This window comes from Anarhichas minor, unplaced genomic scaffold, assembly GCF_050575085.1.
Source record: "Anarhichas minor isolate MPS153535 unplaced genomic scaffold, ASM5057508v1 ptg000041l, whole genome shotgun sequence".
NCBI lineage: Eukaryota > Metazoa > Chordata > Actinopteri > Perciformes > Anarhichadidae > Anarhichas > Anarhichas minor.
In genome coordinates, this window is record NW_027466487.1 from 1,316,961 (window position 1) to 1,335,303 (window position 18,343).

Sequence of the window (18,343 nt, forward strand, 5' to 3'; positions counted from 1 at the left end):
CCTTTTTTACCTTATCAATAACAGTCTGAAATTATATAATGATACAATAGACAACTCTTTGACAAAACACAATTTTTTTTAAATTTCATTATTATTCATAAACATTATTGTACGTCTGAGAAGGAAGGCACAGCTAAATCTGAATACTTGTCTTTTACCAAAGGTGTGCCACAGGGGTTCTGCTCACCATTTGTCTGAGTGTGAAATCCACCTTTGCGGATGCAGATAATCCTGTTTTATACCGTGTTGCTGATCCTGTCTCTCATTTAATGAACAGCAAGATGTAAGTATTCATCTCAAAATAAATCAGCATTCATCAAATCTTTGAAATTAAAACATTTTATATCGCATCTGTGCAGTTATTGGTTTATTCTCCAAAAGCCCGAACCAGAACCAGATTGGGAAAAACTTCTGTCTCACGAAAGATCTGCGATGTCAACTAAAAACCAAAACAGTTCCCTTTTCTACAACTGTAAGACCTTGAACTCAATAAGTGTCATCTTTCTGCTACTTCTGACCCTGAACCTCGTTTGACAGTAAGTGTTATTTTGTTTATATATTATTCTACCAAAATGAACTGGCCGTTGCTCCAGAATAATCAACATTGAGGCACACTTCAAAGAGGAACATATTTTATGACCAAAAGCAATTCGTTTAACTAACTCTGTTTTCTTTTAAAAAAATCATCAATGACCCACAAAAGCACAAAGCACTCTGATAGAAGCGGTTTCGCCTTCAATTCATTCTAATGCCTTATTATCTTATTATTTACATAAAGGGTTAGAGGTCTCAATACCACAAATCAGACTTTTTTAGTGTCATATTTCCTTTTAACAACCTTGTTAGTTTAATCTCGCAAAAAAACATAAAATTCTAAGAAGAAAAGATACCTTTCTCAAAGATGTTGCTCAAAGGTGAATCCGTGACAGAAGTAATGAACCTGTGAAACCTCACACATTTAAGTCTTTGGGGAGAAATGTGACGTCTGTCATGACAACGCCCACGTCGAGGAGGAACTAGGTCTACAGCCTGCACGCACCCAATTTTTTAATTTTTTTTTTTATTTACATCTCTTGTAAAGACTTATATTTGAAACTACAAGTGTAGAGCAATTAAAAGTTTCCCCAATTGCTAGAAAACAAAAATGTGTTCATTTATATGAACAACTTCAGTATTGTACATTAGATCCGCCGCCCTATTTCACCGAAACCTGGCTTGGTGAGCACATCCCGGACAGCGCACTGCCTCTGCCGGGCTTCCAACTCCTCCGAACGGACCGCGTAACGGCACTATCGGTAAAAACGAGGGGAGGCGGAATCTGCTTCTATATTAACGAAGGTTGGTGTACGGATGTCACAGTGTTGAAGGAATCATGCAGCCCTCACTTAGAAACCCTCTTCATAGACTGTAAACCATTCTATTCACCGCGGGAGTGTTCCTCATTCATCCTGGTCGGTGTTTACATCCCAACACCTGCTGAGCAGACCAACATGGAGCATAAACATCCAGACTGCCTGCTCATTGTTCTTGGGGACTTTAACAGAGCAAACCTCAGCAAATAACTGCCTAAATACAGAAAACGTATTAAGTGTATGCACCAGGGACAAAAACACACTGGACCACTGCTACACTGTCATAATAAAATCTGCAAAGCCTGTGGTCAAGACTCTGAGGAGATGGACCAACGAGGCAAAGCTGGAGTTACAGTCCGGCTTTGTCTGCACTGATTGGAGTGTTTCTGAGGCTGCTGCAGACCTGGATGAGCTCACTGACACTGTGACATCCTACATCAGTCTTTGTGAGGACATGTGTGTGCCGACTGAAACGTTGAGAGCAAAGTGAATACCGGAGTCAAATTCCTTGCGTTCGCATACATGGCCAATAAAGCTGATTCTGATTCTGACATTACACTGAGCAGCATCTTGTCGGTGCTGATTTGCATTGACTGAGGACTGTTTCTGTAAAACCTGAAAGTAACAGGTGAGATTACATCTTTTCCGGACAGATTATTTAGTTCATATCAGGGCAGCTGCACAAGTCTTGGCCCATCCTGTTTCTACGTCAATCAATGTCACAGCAGTTTGCTTGCGTGGTCATACAAATTTGAGGAACTACAAAATGTTTCCACAAACAGTTGGCATCACTTTACTACTGCTAATGATAATCATATACTGACACCATGACATAAAACATCCTATACAATATAATTTACCTGTATTGTTATTTTTGTTTTGTGACCCCATAGAGGAAGAGCATACACATCAGATTTTAACAAACCAATTTACCTGCAGACTATTCCCCAATCAGGACACTATAAGACGTATGCAGGTTACCAGGTACTGGATGCGCGCTCAGGTTAAATGAGACACCGGAAGAGTCCAATTCGTTTTTATTGTAAATGGTGAATAGACTTAGTCTCTTAATAGTCTTTCGAAACCAACTATTGTACTTGACTGGCGGACTGTATACTGCACCGACAGAACGCTAGACTCTGGTAAGAAGAGGGGAGGCGGACTGTGTTCCATCAATGCGGCTTGGTGCTCAAACGCAGACACATGACAAAACAAGCAGATGGTATTATCATTATAGCTGGTGATTTTAATCAAACAAACCTAAGATCTGTTTAACTAAATTCCACCGGCATGTCCACATCTCCACCAGAGGAAACAATGCACTGGACCATGTTTACACAAATATTCCTGGTTGCAGAAAAAAGCCCTCCCCCGCCCCCACTTTGTACAATCGCATCATATTTCCCTGCTCCTGCTGCCTACATACACCCAGTTAATTAAACTGGCTACACCATTAGAAAAAATAAAATAAAAAATGTGGACAGATGAAGCTACAGCTGCTCTAAAGGACTGTTTTGAAAGTTGAGACTGGCACATGTTCAGGGATGCCTCCACCCAGGAAAATGTCATCAATCTGGAGAATATACATCAACATATATGTGTTGATGATGTGGTGATCACAAAAGCAATAGAACAACCTGATGAGAGTGAATATGAGTAAAGCTGCTGGGCCTGACAACATAGTTGTGTACGAAGAACATGTGCCAACCAGATAACTGATGTCATCACTGACATTTTCAACATATCACTATGTTGAAAGACTATTGTAAGATGTAATCTCACCTGTTACTTTCAGGACATACAGAAACAGTCCTCAGTCAATGCAAATCAGCACTGACAAGATGCTGCTCAGTGTAATGTAGTACTATACTGGAGTTCTTTATATAAATGAAGACACATTTATGTTTTAGCAATTGTGAAAACTTTTAATTGCACAACACTTATAGTTTTTTAAATAAAAAAATAAAAAAATAAATAAATGGGTGCGCGCAGGCTGTAGTTCCTCCTCGACGTGGGCGTTGGTGTGGCTGACGTCACGTTTCTCCCCAAAGACTTAAATCTGTGAGGTTTCACAGGTTCATTACTTCTGCCACGGATTCACCTTTGAGCAACTGGACATCTTTGAGAAAGGTATCATTTCTTTTCAACACTGCCACAAGAGAGTGTTCCCACCTGCTTCAAGACAGCCACCATCTTTCCTGTACCTAAAAAGTCTGCAGTGTCCAGTCTGAATAACTATCGCCCTGTGGCACTCACCCCCATTCTGATGAAGTGCTTTGAGAAACTGATTCTCCAGCACATCCGAAACAACTTCCCACCCAGCCTGGATCCTCACCAGTTTTCATACAGAGCCAACGGATCCACAGAGGATGCTTTCTCCACTGCTCTCCACTCATCCATCACTCATCTGGAAAATAACAAGACTTACATCAGAATGTTGTTTGTTGATTTCAGCTCAGCCTTTAACACAATCTCCCCCATGAAACTGATTGGCTTCACTTAGCACTCTGGGCTCGAGTACCTCACTCTGCAACTGGTAATTAGACTTCCTCACAAACAGACCCCAGCACCTCCTCCACTCTAGTGTTGAACACTTGTTTACTTTTACAGAGGAGTGATAGAAAGCATCCCGACTGGAAACATTACAAACTGGCGGGATGTGTACATCACAGGACAGGAGGGCTCTACAGCGGGTCATTAAATCCACCCTGAACATTATTGGCACCCATCAACTGAGCCTCAGTGGTATTGGTATAGAGGAGCAAAGAGCACTAATTAGCTTCTTTCCTCTGGCTCTGAGACTCCTTAATACATCCTTCACCCTCCACATAGAGGTTTGTTGTGTGTGTGTTTGTGTTTTGTTGTGTAGCAAAATGGGACTGCAATCTGCATTTCCACCCTGTTGTACAATGACAATAAAATAGCCTTGTAACCTACATGTAAACATTTACCCATTCACAAATTGATGGCATAGGATGCCACACAAGGTGCCAACCTGCCCATCAGGATCTAAACTCAATGCTCATTCACACATTCAAGCTGATGGAACAGCCTTGGGTAGCCATTTGGGATTCAGAATCTTGCCCATGGACACATCGACATGCGGACTGATGGAGACTGGGATCGAATCGTTGATTTTTTCCAGGCAGTGGACTCCTCACTCCTCCTGCCACAGCAGCCCCTCGGGCTAGACATGGACAGGTGGGCAGGGGAGGCTGGTTTTATCTCAACAGAAAATATGTCCCATGTATTATAACCTTACACAAAATGTAATACATATGGAGTAAATATCAGGCTACCATATAAATGATGAGTAACACAATGTACATCATTAACTTAACATAAACAACTCAAGCATCAAGGTCCTGCATACATAAATGTACGGGGAAACTCACATTTTCTCTCAGACAAACAGCTGTAGTCAGAACAGGGACCAGGGTTTTGCTGCAGGTATTGCAAAGGACTCACAGCTGAACTCAATCCCATATAGGCTCGGATCAAGCTGGGCTCCTGCCACTTCCTGCTCCTCCTCAAACAGGCCCGCCTCCAGACCTGTTCTTCCTATCATACCACTTACTATCACACTTCATTTTTAGATCATATCAAACAACAACTTAAAGCTGATAATGACTCACAGAATAATGTGCATGAACCAATAGAATTATATTGTGAAAGGATACAGATAGATCTACAAGTTTTCATTTATTTTTCTTCAGAGTATAAACATTTGAAATAAACAAAAAATAAGCTATCATGAACACTATTTCATTAACAAATCCACCATTGGCATTAAACAATTGAGTGTATCAGAATAATAGGACATAATGTAAAAGCTACTGATGATTACTGACTTTGGCAATAAAAGTCCACCCATAATATTTATACAATCACAAATGACTGATGATTTACCCGCTTCCTGACTACTTGACTGGAATGGTTTTGTTATTGCAAACAGTGCTACAAATCTGTTTGCACTAATTTAGGCACATGCAAGGGTACAAATGAATCAGTGTGCTTCAGGAATGTTTTTTGCCTTTTGAGGTTTGCTGTTCTTGATCTTTGAGAAAACAGCTACTGGCCATGACTGTAATAATAATGATGAAGTGAACAAACACAAAACATATGTACTTTGATTGGCTGCTTGTTAGTTATGCCTTACATCAGATAAGTTGTGTATGTGATGCACACTTGTACCTCTTTCTGTTGAAGGAAAAGAGATTCCAGGCACTGTGTTTTGTGAAGTTATGTGGTCATTATGAGATGCACATCATGAGAGGAAACATGGTCCAAATAATATTTTAATAATGGAAGTAATAGTAACCACAAGAACCACAATAACATCATAATCAATATCACCATTTATGCAGAGTTGGCCACTAAGGACAAAAAGAAATCTTAAAATAAAAACAGTCAAATTATAATTTACATTGTTTACATTAGAAATGTTATGGAGAGGTTCATCACAATATGCCACTATACAAAAGTCATACAATACACGGAATAATGGTGTCCTTTTCCCTTTTTCTCCACTCAATTAGTCGATTGATTTAAAAAAGCCAAATATTCCCTGATTCTAGTTTCTAAAATGTGCTGGTGCTTTTTCTTTATCTTTTTTAATAGTAATCTAAATATTTAAATTTATCAACTTTGTTTGTTTTTGCTGTTGGTCGGACAAAACAAGACACTTATAGATGTCACCTTGGACATGTAGTAGAGTAAAGGAAAGTACAAAACTGGCAGATAAATCGATATAATGAAAGTAGAAAACAATCTCCCCCAAAAAGTAACTAACAATGATCAAAAGATTAAACCAAGCCAAATATAAAATGCAGCTTCTACTTTAAACCTTATAATATCATAGTCACTATCAAAGGTATTTATTAGGCGTACATTAGCCTGTCCTAGTGCTGAATAACGTTGGTAAAAAACATGTTTATCAAAGCATGCAGTATAACAAGTCAGTTGAATCAGTTTCTGTTGCCAAATGGCAGGCGGCATAAGAAATAGACATTACAAGATGACATTACAGGCAAAATGACTAGACTAAATGAGTTAAGCAAAATCTAGTGTAACTAGGTCGTGTAATCTGTACCAAAGATGGTCTTTGTGGTCATGTGCCCAGTTTTATCATGTACACACATAATGGGATCAGTGGTAAGGGGAGACTTGGTAAATTAATTTGCTATACGTCTGTCAGTGGTTCCTCATCACTATGTCACACTGTACATTCTTTATTATTACTCTTCAGTGCATTCGTTTGCAACATACTATATTCTATGGCAAGAAATGCATTGTGTTCTTTGTCAAAATATTCTATTGAGGTGATGTGCCAGACTTTTAGATTATTAATATAGTCTACAACCTTGGCCTATAAACAACGAGGACTTGGTTTATTGCTGGTTTTCCTTGCCATCACATACAGGCTGGGGCATAATGTACTAATCAACATCTGGAATGTATGCGCGGGATGAAAAACATAAAGTTCCCTTTGTCAACCAAATCTTAGATACTTGTTGCTTGTGTTGCACAAATTAAACCATAAACTGATGTGATATCTATTTTCAAATTATGAAAAAGATGGCACAATACATATCCACTCGGTCTAGTATGGTAGAAACTAAGGATCCTGCTGTGAGTCAAATTGCAGCCAACATCAGGACTGTGAAGTGAAGAAGCACCATTGTTACTCAAAAGATGATTGTAGCCTTTTGCTCTGTAGGTTATTTAATTTGGGTAAAGTTGTCCTCATGTGTTTATTTATGCATGAATGTTATTGTATTTCTGGTTTCTCCCTTGTAAAGCTCTACATAAATAAGCCTTATTATTAATAAAAAATATTTTGCCTTTCCATAAATTAAAAATGCTTTATCCCACAAATGCATGACACATAGATCTAGAAGTCACTGTATAATATTACCATTTGTCTGCTCTACCAGATTGTAAATACTGTCGGTGAAGTTGCCAATTATAAGTCTCATATAAGTCAAACGGTAACAGGTGTCATGTTTCAATTTCAGATAATGTATACAGATCGCCTTGAGGGTCCTTTGATAAAAAACAACAACAACAACAGAAGCCAAGGTATTTGTTATATACAGTTACATTTGCTATTTACAGTTACAGTATTTGTTTTTTTAAACCATGGAAAGCCTTATACCTCGGCATCAGAAACAGACTTTTCTTTGCTCCGACTGGTGACCATTGAGTTTGTGTAGGTATAAGAGCGAGAAACCTCTTCCTGGAAGGCAGTCTCCAAAACATTCAGGATGGATTTGCGGACTTTATCCTTGAAATCTTGTCCCATGAACACGTACAGCAGTGGGTTCAGGCAACTGTTGAGAAAGGCCAAGCTGGTTGCTATAGGGACTCCAATAGTGGTGACATGGTCTAATGTCTCACTTGCATGATTAGCCATGTGATTCACCAACTCAATTAAAGCCATGATGTGATAAGGAGCCCAGCACAGGAAGAAAATAGTGATAACTGCAGCGATGATCTTAAAGGGGCGACTTGAGTGGCTGGCCAGAGTGCGGTTTCTTCTGAGACGATGGATTATCACAGCATAACAGGAGACAATGACGGTGAAGGGGACAACAAATCCCAGCAGGAAGCGGGTGATGGTCATGGCCTGATGACGAAACTGTCGCAGCTGATTCACAGATGGAGTTTCGTAGTCATCAGAAAAAGCAAAGTTGTTGAAGCAGTTGATGATGTCTTCATTGTCATATGACGGCCCAGTGTCCCTGAAGACGAAGTATGGAGTGCTGAGAATCAGAGCCAGCACCCAAACACCCAGACTCACACAGGATGCCTTGCGTACACTTCGGTGGTTCTGGGCCCAGATGGGCCACACCACAGACACACATCTGTCCACACTGATCACCACCAGAATGTAGACACTGGCAAACATGTTCAGAAAGCTTATTGTGCTGTTCAGTTTGCACATGAACTTGCCAAAAGGCCAGTGGAAATCCAAAGCTGTGTAGGTCACACTCAGGGGCAGAAACGCTGTGAAGAGGAAATCGGCCACGGCGAGGTTGAGGAACCAAATGGTGTTAACTGTTTTCTTCATCTTGAAGCCGGTCACCCAGATAACCACTCCATTCCCGAGCACACCAAGAACAAAGGCCAGGCAGTAAACAATGAGAGACATGATGTTGAGAGACTGTCTCAGCTCAGCGTGCTCGTCCTTATAGTCATACTCGTCGTCGTCGTCGTCATACAAAGAGACATTTCTTCCAGTGGCGTCGGATGTATTGTTGTGATAGAAAGGGTTAGCAGTCATTAGCTCCATCATTGTTGTCTTGAGACCTGCTGTAAAAAAAAAAAAAAATACTTTAACCAGAGGTCAATAAATGTGCCTAATAATTCCTAAATAATTTTCATAAAACATAAAACTTCAGCCCACTCCTGAATATGACAAATTGTACCTTCACATATGTCAGCTCGGCAAAAAAGCCCCCAGATGATGCTGTTCACATAGACATCACTTGAATTGTGGGGCACAATAGACATTAAAGGACGTCTTAATGGCGTTTTGAAGAAAGTTTCCCAACTATCTATGCTGGTTAGAGGCTTCATAACAAAACATGAATAAATAAACTAACTTGAAAAGTATTGCACAACATGCAACACTTAGACACGCACGCAAAACGTGCACCAATTTTCCCAGTGAATGAAATGAATCGGTGCACATATGAAACGTGAACAGAAATCTGGAAATCCGAGTCTCGCCACAGAAAATAAAACCACTCTGTTGAATAAAAGCAAACGTCCCCACACCCTTTGCTATAGTTTATGGGCTTAATTAACCGCTTGGCAGTAGGCGATTTGCACTGTCAATTTCTTACAAAGACTTTTGTCGACCCCGAAGAGCAGCCTCTCTCTGCAAATTCCAAACTAAGAATTTTGCCAGAGCATGCCACAGCCAACATCAGATGCTTTTACCGACTATTTCTTGCAGAGCAAAGGTTTCTGAAGAGAACAAAGGTACAGCACCTACCTAAAAGCGCCTGTCCGATGAGGATGCTTCCGCTGGAAAAGACACACCGGAGGAGTCTGACTAGTCCGTGGAAGTCGTGGAGTTCTGATCCGTGACTCCTTAAATATGTGACGTCATCGCTCATATTGAGGCGGGACCTCAGGCGGCACGCACCCCCTCCTTTGAAGGCCATTAAACCATATACGAAACACAATCTTTGCTTTATTGATGTGTTATGCATACAGCATGGAAATGCAGTATATATGTGAACTTCATGACAGTAATATACAGATTTTATATAGGCCTACATGCTGCTGTCTCTGCAAGTGTGCTGCTCTGCTACTAATCTGACCTAAAATCCTGCCAATACATGCCTTCTTCAAATGCCAAACGATAGAGCCTATTTGGGAAAACAGCAAGTAACCAAACAACTAAATACATCAATTGTAGGTTGTTGAGATGACTACCTGAGAATGAGTGGAGTTGTGACTTCTCATGTGCATCAGTGACCCTGTTGCGTAATGTGTTTTTCTCTATGTGGGTTGACCTCACGTTGGCTTGAGGTTAAGTGGGATTGCTCTGTGTTGAATGTGTGAATCAGCATCTGATCGTGTGGGATACATGTCCCTTCTCTTCACCCTGCAGCACGTGTAAGAAAGTCACAGCAGCATCTGTCAATAATTTAGGGTTGCCGTGCAGTTAAAAAAAAATTGCAGGCTACACCCTCCGTGCCACTGTCCACTTGAAGCTGGACACATAACCGCGGTGCTTCTGTAGATTCAAACCTGCAAACAAAGAGATCTGTTCCTATTTGTAAGAATCCCATTTTGCGCTATCAATCCAATCTATTTTCAAAGTGCTATCATACTTGTAAATGAAGTAAGTAGAAACACTACTGACAGTACTCAAACAGTACAGGGCTGCCATACTTTTGCATTTTCTGTAATTTAAATAAATATGTTGCATGAATTCATGTCGCATGAAGTTGGGATTAGATGGGATATTCTTGGTCACTCATTGCACTGAACCATGCATTCCTAAAACCTCTGACATGTACAGTAAAGGTGCATAAGTGTAGGCATCGCTACATAATGGGAATGGCAACCAACCAACATCAACATCAACAGACCCGATTGCAACTTTAAAACAAAAGGGAGTTCATGAACCCACCCTGAAGCAAATCTAAGCAGTAAATCTAAGCAATTGCATCTTTTAAAGCCTGCCTGGAACATTCCTGTTGCTTTTGTAGCTACTCCAGATATATCCGAGTCAGATTCTCAGATTCCTGAACATTTTGATCTATCCCAAAACCTTGCAATAACATGGAACTACCAATTAGCTAAATAATTAGAAGAGTTAAAAACAACAAATAACAGGGCAATCCACAAGATTCGAAAGAACTGAAAAAACGCCCAGACTTACTGAAAGTTTGTGCAGTGCAATGAACATTTTTTGTTGTTTAAGTGGCTGGAGGCATGGACATGGGGGAGTGTTGGCTGAAGGAGACTGAAAATCAGTCTAATGTCCCCAGAGTACAGCCCTACCTTTCAGTGGGGAAGAAATGCTTCATCTGAGATGGTCTTCATGGTCATATTTCCTCCCACATGTTTCCTCTTTACTCTCGTCTTTTCTGCTCCACTACCCACACATTTGAGCATCTGTAAGACATGGTTGTGATTACATTTTTTTTTTCTTAGAATGTTATGTGGAATATTGCAAAACATGATGAATGGACTGTTTCCTGGATGCAGTAATCTGTGTTTCTTCACTTTCCCCACACTGACGTTGAGACAAGATTACCAGTGTGCAAGATTCATTATTTTTAAGTTTATGTGACTCATTCTGCACGGTATCTGGATAAGCAAACTTAATCAACAGGAATTAAACAGATGTTGAAAAGCACTCAGCCAATATCTACCACAGAAGCAAACTTGTTGGCACATCATTTATTGAAAGTAGAATTTATAGACTCAAGGCCACTTACAATACAAATCCATTGTACAAATAATATGCCCCAAATCAAAACTGTCTTAAAACTCTAACTTCGACATCAAATAAAGAAATTTGTATTCTTCCAAAAATGAAGAGTTCATTTGAACGAAAAGATGAAAGCCATTCTTAAAATCAATAAACCAACACCAGTTTGATTGACATTCCATTGAGTGCACAATAAAAAAAACTGGATTTAGGAAAATAAAAAAGAGACCCTTTCATTAAATATTTGCGCCACTGAAGAAAGAGTTATAAAAAATAAATATCTACATTCAAAAAAATCAGACAAAGGAGCATCTCCTACAACAGTTGTACACACAGTGAAACACAATGAGGTTTCAATATCTTGAACTGATCAGATTCACACGGTGTGAGCTGCTAGAACCTGCCCAACCCTAAAAAGTGAGTCCCCTGCTGATGTGCACACAGGAACTCTGTCCTGCCAATAGTCCAGATGTGAGGGGGAGGAAGGAAAGAGAGAGAGAGAGAGTGAAAGAGTGAGAGACACTACATACAGTATGTCTCTGTACATGCTCTCAATCCCTGCGTGAGTCCAGAGCAACACCCTTATTTGAGTGTGTGGGTGGACTAATGTCTCTGTTATCATTGCCTTTTTTTCATATATATAAACATTCAGCATCTGAATATTCGTCCCCACTGGGACATATTTTACACAAGGTCCAAAACCAATATATTCTAACGACAGGAAACAGGTTAAAATAAAATGACCCAGATACCTTCCTCATCACCCGCTTTAAATCTGAACTGGTCAGCTCCATTTGTAACACTAAATGGCATTACTGTTTTAGCTAAAGTCTAGACAGTATGACTACTTTGTTTTATTTGGTTTTGACCCTCTTGAGCAATACATCCTCCACTTTTCCTTTCTGTTTAAATGTGTTTTTTGAATTTTATGCTGTATAGTCTTGAAACAGAACTTAAAGGCAGATCATTTTGCTGGTGTCTGTAGGAGATATTAATAGCTATCCCAAGGCTATAGTTTGAGGGGAGCCTTCAGAGCCAAGGGCTTGCCAGAGTTCTTGATTTACCAACCAAACATGCAATTATGTGTGTGCCGCACAAATACCAATTTGGGTGTGTAAAACAACTGGTGGAGGTTTAAAGGGAATTCAGTTTTAGTATAGAGGGTGATATACGCAGTTGGAGTTTGGGGGTTTATTATTCACTGCAGCAGCTGGGAGGGTGGGGGAGCAACCTGAAAGGCACAACTAAAATGCATGCATGTCTGTTTGTGTCTGTGTGTGGGACAGTGTGGTACTAATGACATACTCCTGCTCCCAGCGTCATTGTAATACACCCAGTATTTTTCGTCGCTGTGGAGTGCAAAACACTGAGCTCACAGCATTTCTAAATCCACAACTCCTTTCGTGAAATGCTGATATACTAACTGTTGTGTTGAGACTCCCGTGACTCTATGATAAAGGCACACATAGTGTGAATCCGCAGTGTCCTAAAACCTCAAAGGTTTGTTGATCTTGTTGTGGCACTGACTGGAAATCAAACCCTTGTCTCATGGGTGCGGAGAGGTCAGGAATTTTGTTTTTCAAGTCGAAACGGGTGCCAGCAACGTTTTTTTTCCACGAAATTCACCACACACAGGGAAAAAAAAGCTGAGCCTCAATAACCTCAACCACTTCCTTACATTCGTCCCTACTTTCAACCACAACGCCTGGTCCCCCTCAGCAGACCTAAGGGATATGAATAATCAGCCTCTGTCTGACAGCAAACAAGCCTGGCAATGCATAAGTCATCCAGTGCCCTGACACAGTGCTCTCTCTGTCTCTCCGAGGGTATTTTGAGGTCCAGTGGAATGGGATTAGGGGAACCGGAACTTGTTAAACAGGGAGCACAGATGGTGAAATGAATGGAAGTTTGGATCCTTTCCATATATTGTAACCAAGGGGTAGGGTGGCGCATGTTGGGGAAAAATAGCTGCGGTCATTATTTAAGAACGATGTCAGTTTTAGATTCAGCAAAGAATTTTTCCTAATTCTTCCAGCGGATCACATCCTGAATGCTGTTTTGCACATGTGCAACTAAAACAAGCATCTGGGTGTCATATGTGAGTCTATCAAAGACGTTTCAGGGCAATTAGCTCAGGGACATTTTGCTTGCACATTTGAATGATTTTGCCAAAGCAGTTTTCTCTAATGAATGCCTTTGAAATATTCGGTAGCCTTGAGTATATTATTGAAAACTTAAAGTGGCGATAGACAACTTTTGAACTATTGTCCCCCTAGTAGGACAAACTGCATTTTGTTTTCCACAGTTACTTCGGTTTCCACTACTGGGGATAGTAACTGCATACAACTTAGATTGATACTCTTTTGGTGACCGAGGACAGCTACTGATAGCTACCGGGGAAAACAAGAGTACCATGCTCTCCCTGTTTTTGTGGTGCAGTGGTTGATGCGCTTCCTCTTTTTTCCCGCCGTAAATCGAGTATGAGAATTGCATAGTGAAAGCGAAGCTTATTGGGAACCAATCTAAACTTCGATGGTGTCCTTATTTAGTGCAGATCTCTGCCAGGTGTGTCTGCGATGAACTGTGCTGTAATGTTTAAATTAAATTAATACAAACCACAATTATCTAGAAAGTAAGCGTATCAGACGCGTTTTTCACATTTCAAGCAGCAGTCACACTCTCATTTTAACTGACGCAGCTGTCTGCACCTGCTCTGTGCAGCTAAAATTTCACTGTGTCATGCTTCACGGTCACTTTTTAACGCTTCCTACAGAAGCTATTATTGCTCTCTGTCTAATGACATGAGAAGACACACTCCATTGTATTCAGTGCTCAGTTCAGTTTGTCATTTGCTAAGTGGTAGTTATGCATGCACGCACACGCACGCACGCACACGCACACACACACACACACACACACACACACACACACACTCACAGATACATACATACATACAATTGTTGAGGAAAATTCTAATTGTTGAGGAAATTGTTGAGTCTTAAACTGAAGCAGTTGTTGATCACTTACAGTCCCCACTGACTGTTTAAGAGAAATAAAATATGTTTTCAATAAGTGTGAATCACTGCAACCAAGAGAGGTCCCTGAGAACACAGCCAAAAATGAGACCAAAAAATATTAGAGTGATGGGTCCAGCATTATGTGAGATTAGCCCGGGACAGACACGGCCTGCACATGTCTATTGCCACTTTAATGAAAAATGTATCGCTAGTGAAGGTCTTGTGAAATCCCAACAGCAAACAAACACAACAGTGAACACATATGCAACCTGAGGCGTTATTTATCTTTGCAAGAGAGTAAGTCTCTCGGCAGAATGCGCCAAGTTGTTGCACTTGATTGCAATCAAGGACTACAAGCAGTGATGCGCAGGTTGTAAAAGGAACGAGGCAGACAGTGAGTGTGCCACCCGGTAATGATGGGGGGGAGAACTTGCCTGTGCTGGATGAGAATGCGTTATATTTTAGCCTAAAGTGTATAATCATAGGGTTTGGTTAAATGTACCCTCACATTTAAATGTTTTCCTGTCTGGTGCTGATGAACAGCTATGAGCAACGGAGCCTCGTACCTTTCAGTACGCATCCATTCTGAGGCATTGACTCAGCAATGACATGCAGTTTTGCGATGTCTAACCTCTGAGAGGTCTTACTGTCTTTGGATATTTCATACCTCAACCAGAGAGATCGAGGAAAAAGTTACATTGCAGTTGACCACAGGATTGTACAACGAAACTGTCAGACAAAGTTCTGCTTTAGGGAATCTATTTTTATTTTAACTTAGTGAAATTGTGCACATGCTCCAAACCTACACAATTGTATAGAAGATAATAACAATGTCAACACAATTGTTGTGTTAGATACAATTAACAAAAAAATACTAAAATTAATGTTTTTACTGTCAACAAATTACACTTTTCTGATAACTTACTGAAACAGCTGACACTGTCAGACAGTTTCTGAATATATTTTAATTCTGTGTGTTTGGATTATTTCTTGTTACGGTTGAGCAATGCAGAAGTATTTAATACCATGTATTGCAACACAGCTACATCCTGCTTTTTTCCAGACAGCAGCTCGCTGATAAGCAGACAACCTTTCTTGTAAGAGGAAGTGGACCATTAAAAAAGTAAAATACTTCTAGTTAAGTTCTTTTCTGAGTTCTCTGGATGTTACAAATGGCTCATTTGCGATGGCACACCTTTACTGTGGCCCACAGCATCTTTAACCAAAATAATTACACCCACACACCAAGTCTTACTCAACATCCACAAGTATGAACGTCCCTTTGTGGTTCACCTGAAGGCAGTGCACGTCTCGTAATAAACCTGTTGTACAGAAAGTCATTGCCATAGTTTTAAAGCAAATGTACTGATCCCAAAGTGAGCTCAAACTTAAGAACTGTGAGCTCAAAATCTAATGAAAACCACTCTGACTCAAAGCATACTGACAAAGGGGAATTCCAAATGTCAGCGTTTGCAATTCAAATTGTTTACTTATCTAAGCTGTTTTTCCCAGTTTGTCTTTCTGTCTTTTTCTGAATACTGTACATTAAACCCAGAGTTCTGGGGAAATGTAACACATGTTCATTATTTGAGGTGTACGTCTGACGATAAGAGAGAGATAAGAGGACTAAAATACCTGAAACTAAGAGGGTGAGGTCACATTAATCTGCGAGCCAGACGGACAGACAGACGGCATGGAACTGTTTCTTCTTCTGACTCTCTTTGGAGGGGCAGGTATTGTACAGAATTGATAGATACTGTAAAAAGTCAGACTGTGGGGGCATCGAATGGTGCCACAGTCTCACGTGTTGATATGATAGATGTCAATTCACTGACAACCTCCTTTCCTGTTTTTGTCCCTTCTTTATGTTCACTTTTGTTTACAGCTGCAGCTGCCCTGAAGGAAGATAACAAGATAGTAGGAGGGTATGAGTGTCTAAACAATTCTGTGCCCTACCAAGTGTCTCTCTTCACTGGGTACAACTTCTGTGGCGGGACTCTTCTGTCTGATGAGTGGGTGCTCTCTGCTGCACACTGCCAAACAAAGTAAGAAAGATGATTAGCTAACCTCTGTTCACAGCATGTAAATCAAAACCTTAGCAGCTGGTTAACACTAATGGATTCATATTGGTTTTTTTCCCCCTTGTGGTTTTCCAAAGTCACCTTAAAGATGGATTTATTTCTTCCAGGTCAGATGTAGAAGTTCGTCTGGGAGAGCACGACATCTGGGAACCTGAAGGGACTGAACAGCACATTATGTCTGCCAAGTTTATTCGCCACCCTGACTACAACTCGCGCACACAGGACAGTGATATCATGCTGATCAAGCTGAGTCAACCTGCCACTCTGAACAGCTATGTACGCCCTGCTACGCTCCCTTCAAAGTGTGCCAGTGAAGGAACAATGTGCCAGATCTCTGGATGGGGGAGTCTTCGTCCCAGTAATGAGGGCTGTGAGTTACAGACAAACTATCTGACTGCCTGAGAATGCTCCAAAAATGCTATTTTATGCCATTATTGTTCATAAAAACACCCTTTCGCCATCTTTTTCCAGCGAGGTACCCTTATCAGTTGCAGTGCCTGGACGCCCCTCTCCTGAGCGATGACACATGCTTTAATTCATATCCTTTCCAAATCACTGAAAATATGATCTGTGCTGGTTATCTGAAGGGAGGAAAAGACTCCTGCCAGGTATTCTAGAGATCATGGCTGCTGTAACACAAAAAAAGTGTGTCTGCCTCTTGATTGAAAGGATGTACCAGTTAAGATAATCATTTTATTTACTAATACTTTTATTTCATCTTCAGGGTGACTCAGGGGGTCCCATGACGTGTGACGGGGAACTCCAGGGAGTTGTGTCTTGGGGGCATGGCTGCGCTCTGAGAAATAAGCCTGGGGTGTACACAAAAGTTTACAATTACAGCTCCTGGATCAAGAGTACCATGGCGTCTGGCTGAGCAGCAAAGATATCAAAGAATTCACACGTGAACAGACAGTAAAGTCAACTATGTGACGAGCTGTGTGTACTGTGTGGTTTGTACAGGTCTATCTGTGAGTCATTAGAATGACAGTATCTAAGAATATAACATCCTGTCTTTTGCCTTAAACACCCAGACTTTACATTACAGTAAATTGATTAAATTGCACTGCAGGTGTCTAAAGCAAGTGTGTCTGAAAATCCACTTGTGCTCAGCACCATAATTCATAGCTTTGGTAAGCAGCAATGTAAAATAGCATCTATCTAAGTATCTCAGAGTGTAAATAGCTGCCTCCCATGCTACCACATTATTGGACTCCATGAGCTCTGACTCAAAATGACTTCAAAATAAATGGGCAGACATGTTTCTTCCTCATGGATGCCTCGGTAGAACAGTCAACCAACAGTAAATCACAAAGGGAAAAAAAAAAAATGCTGCTACACTGCTCTGTGGGCTGAAACTGTAAAGCATGTTGCACACTCTGGCCACACTCCATGATCACTGGTTGGACCACTACTGTCTGCTACAAATGTGGCACAGTTCGCTACGCAGTAACTTTTCTTGAGCTGTATTTCGGCCTGAATGTTGGCGCAGGTTGTGTTTGGAGTCATATGAAAATATAGGAAGACATTGTCAACCAGAGCTTTCAATTTTGAGCCACTAAAGGAGGACGCGTATGTAGTGCAAGACACTTTAACTCCCTGCAAGCGTCCCAGCTCTGTAACCTCTCTGTGTAAGGGCGCAAACTGGCAATCAACAACAGGTGCTCATATGAGAACACTCGATCACAAAATGGCAGAGTGATTTAAGTGGATTTTGGTTGCTTGGGTGTGGCTCAGAGCAGCGGGGTGAGTCACCGGGCATTTTCTTGACCACCGAATAAAGAGGCCTAACGAGGACTCAATTATGTACAAAAAATAGCCTTTATTGCTGTGAAGCATGCTGGATGCTGCACTATTATATTTTTGAAAACATGGCTTTGCAGAAGATGTTTATTCTGGCAACACAGATGTCCATGTTTTGAATCCTATACAGAATTT

At 40.7% G+C, this 18,343-nt stretch overlaps 2 protein-coding genes across 3 annotated transcripts; one reads left to right on the top strand and one right to left on the bottom strand.

Moving 5' to 3' along the window:
• Window positions 1-7,503: 7,503 nt before the first annotated feature.
• Window positions 7,504-9,609, bottom strand: LOC142969593 (chemerin-like receptor 1). The gene is made up of 2 exons (XM_076109574.1): window positions 9,595-9,609; window positions 7,504-8,568 (listed from the first exon to the last, which is right to left on the bottom strand). The coding sequence occupies exons 1-2, from the start codon at window positions 9,607-9,609 to the stop codon at window positions 7,504-7,506; spliced, it is 1,080 nt and encodes a 359-aa protein (XP_075965689.1).
• Window positions 9,610-16,020: 6,411 nt separating this feature from the next.
• LOC142969608 (trypsin-3-like) lies at window positions 16,021-17,282 on the top strand. 2 transcript variants are annotated; one of them, XM_076109592.1, is made up of 5 exons: window positions 16,021-16,060; window positions 16,213-16,372; window positions 16,516-16,778; window positions 16,880-17,016; window positions 17,133-17,282. In XM_076109592.1, exons 1-5 carry the CDS (start codon window positions 16,021-16,023, stop codon window positions 17,280-17,282), a joined length of 750 nt encoding a protein of 249 aa, XP_075965707.1. The 2 variants fall into 2 exon arrangements, with proteins under 2 accessions (XP_075965707.1, XP_075965708.1); XM_076109593.1 differs by having other exon boundaries at window positions 16,219-16,372.
• Window positions 17,283-18,343: the final 1,061 nt, after the last annotated feature.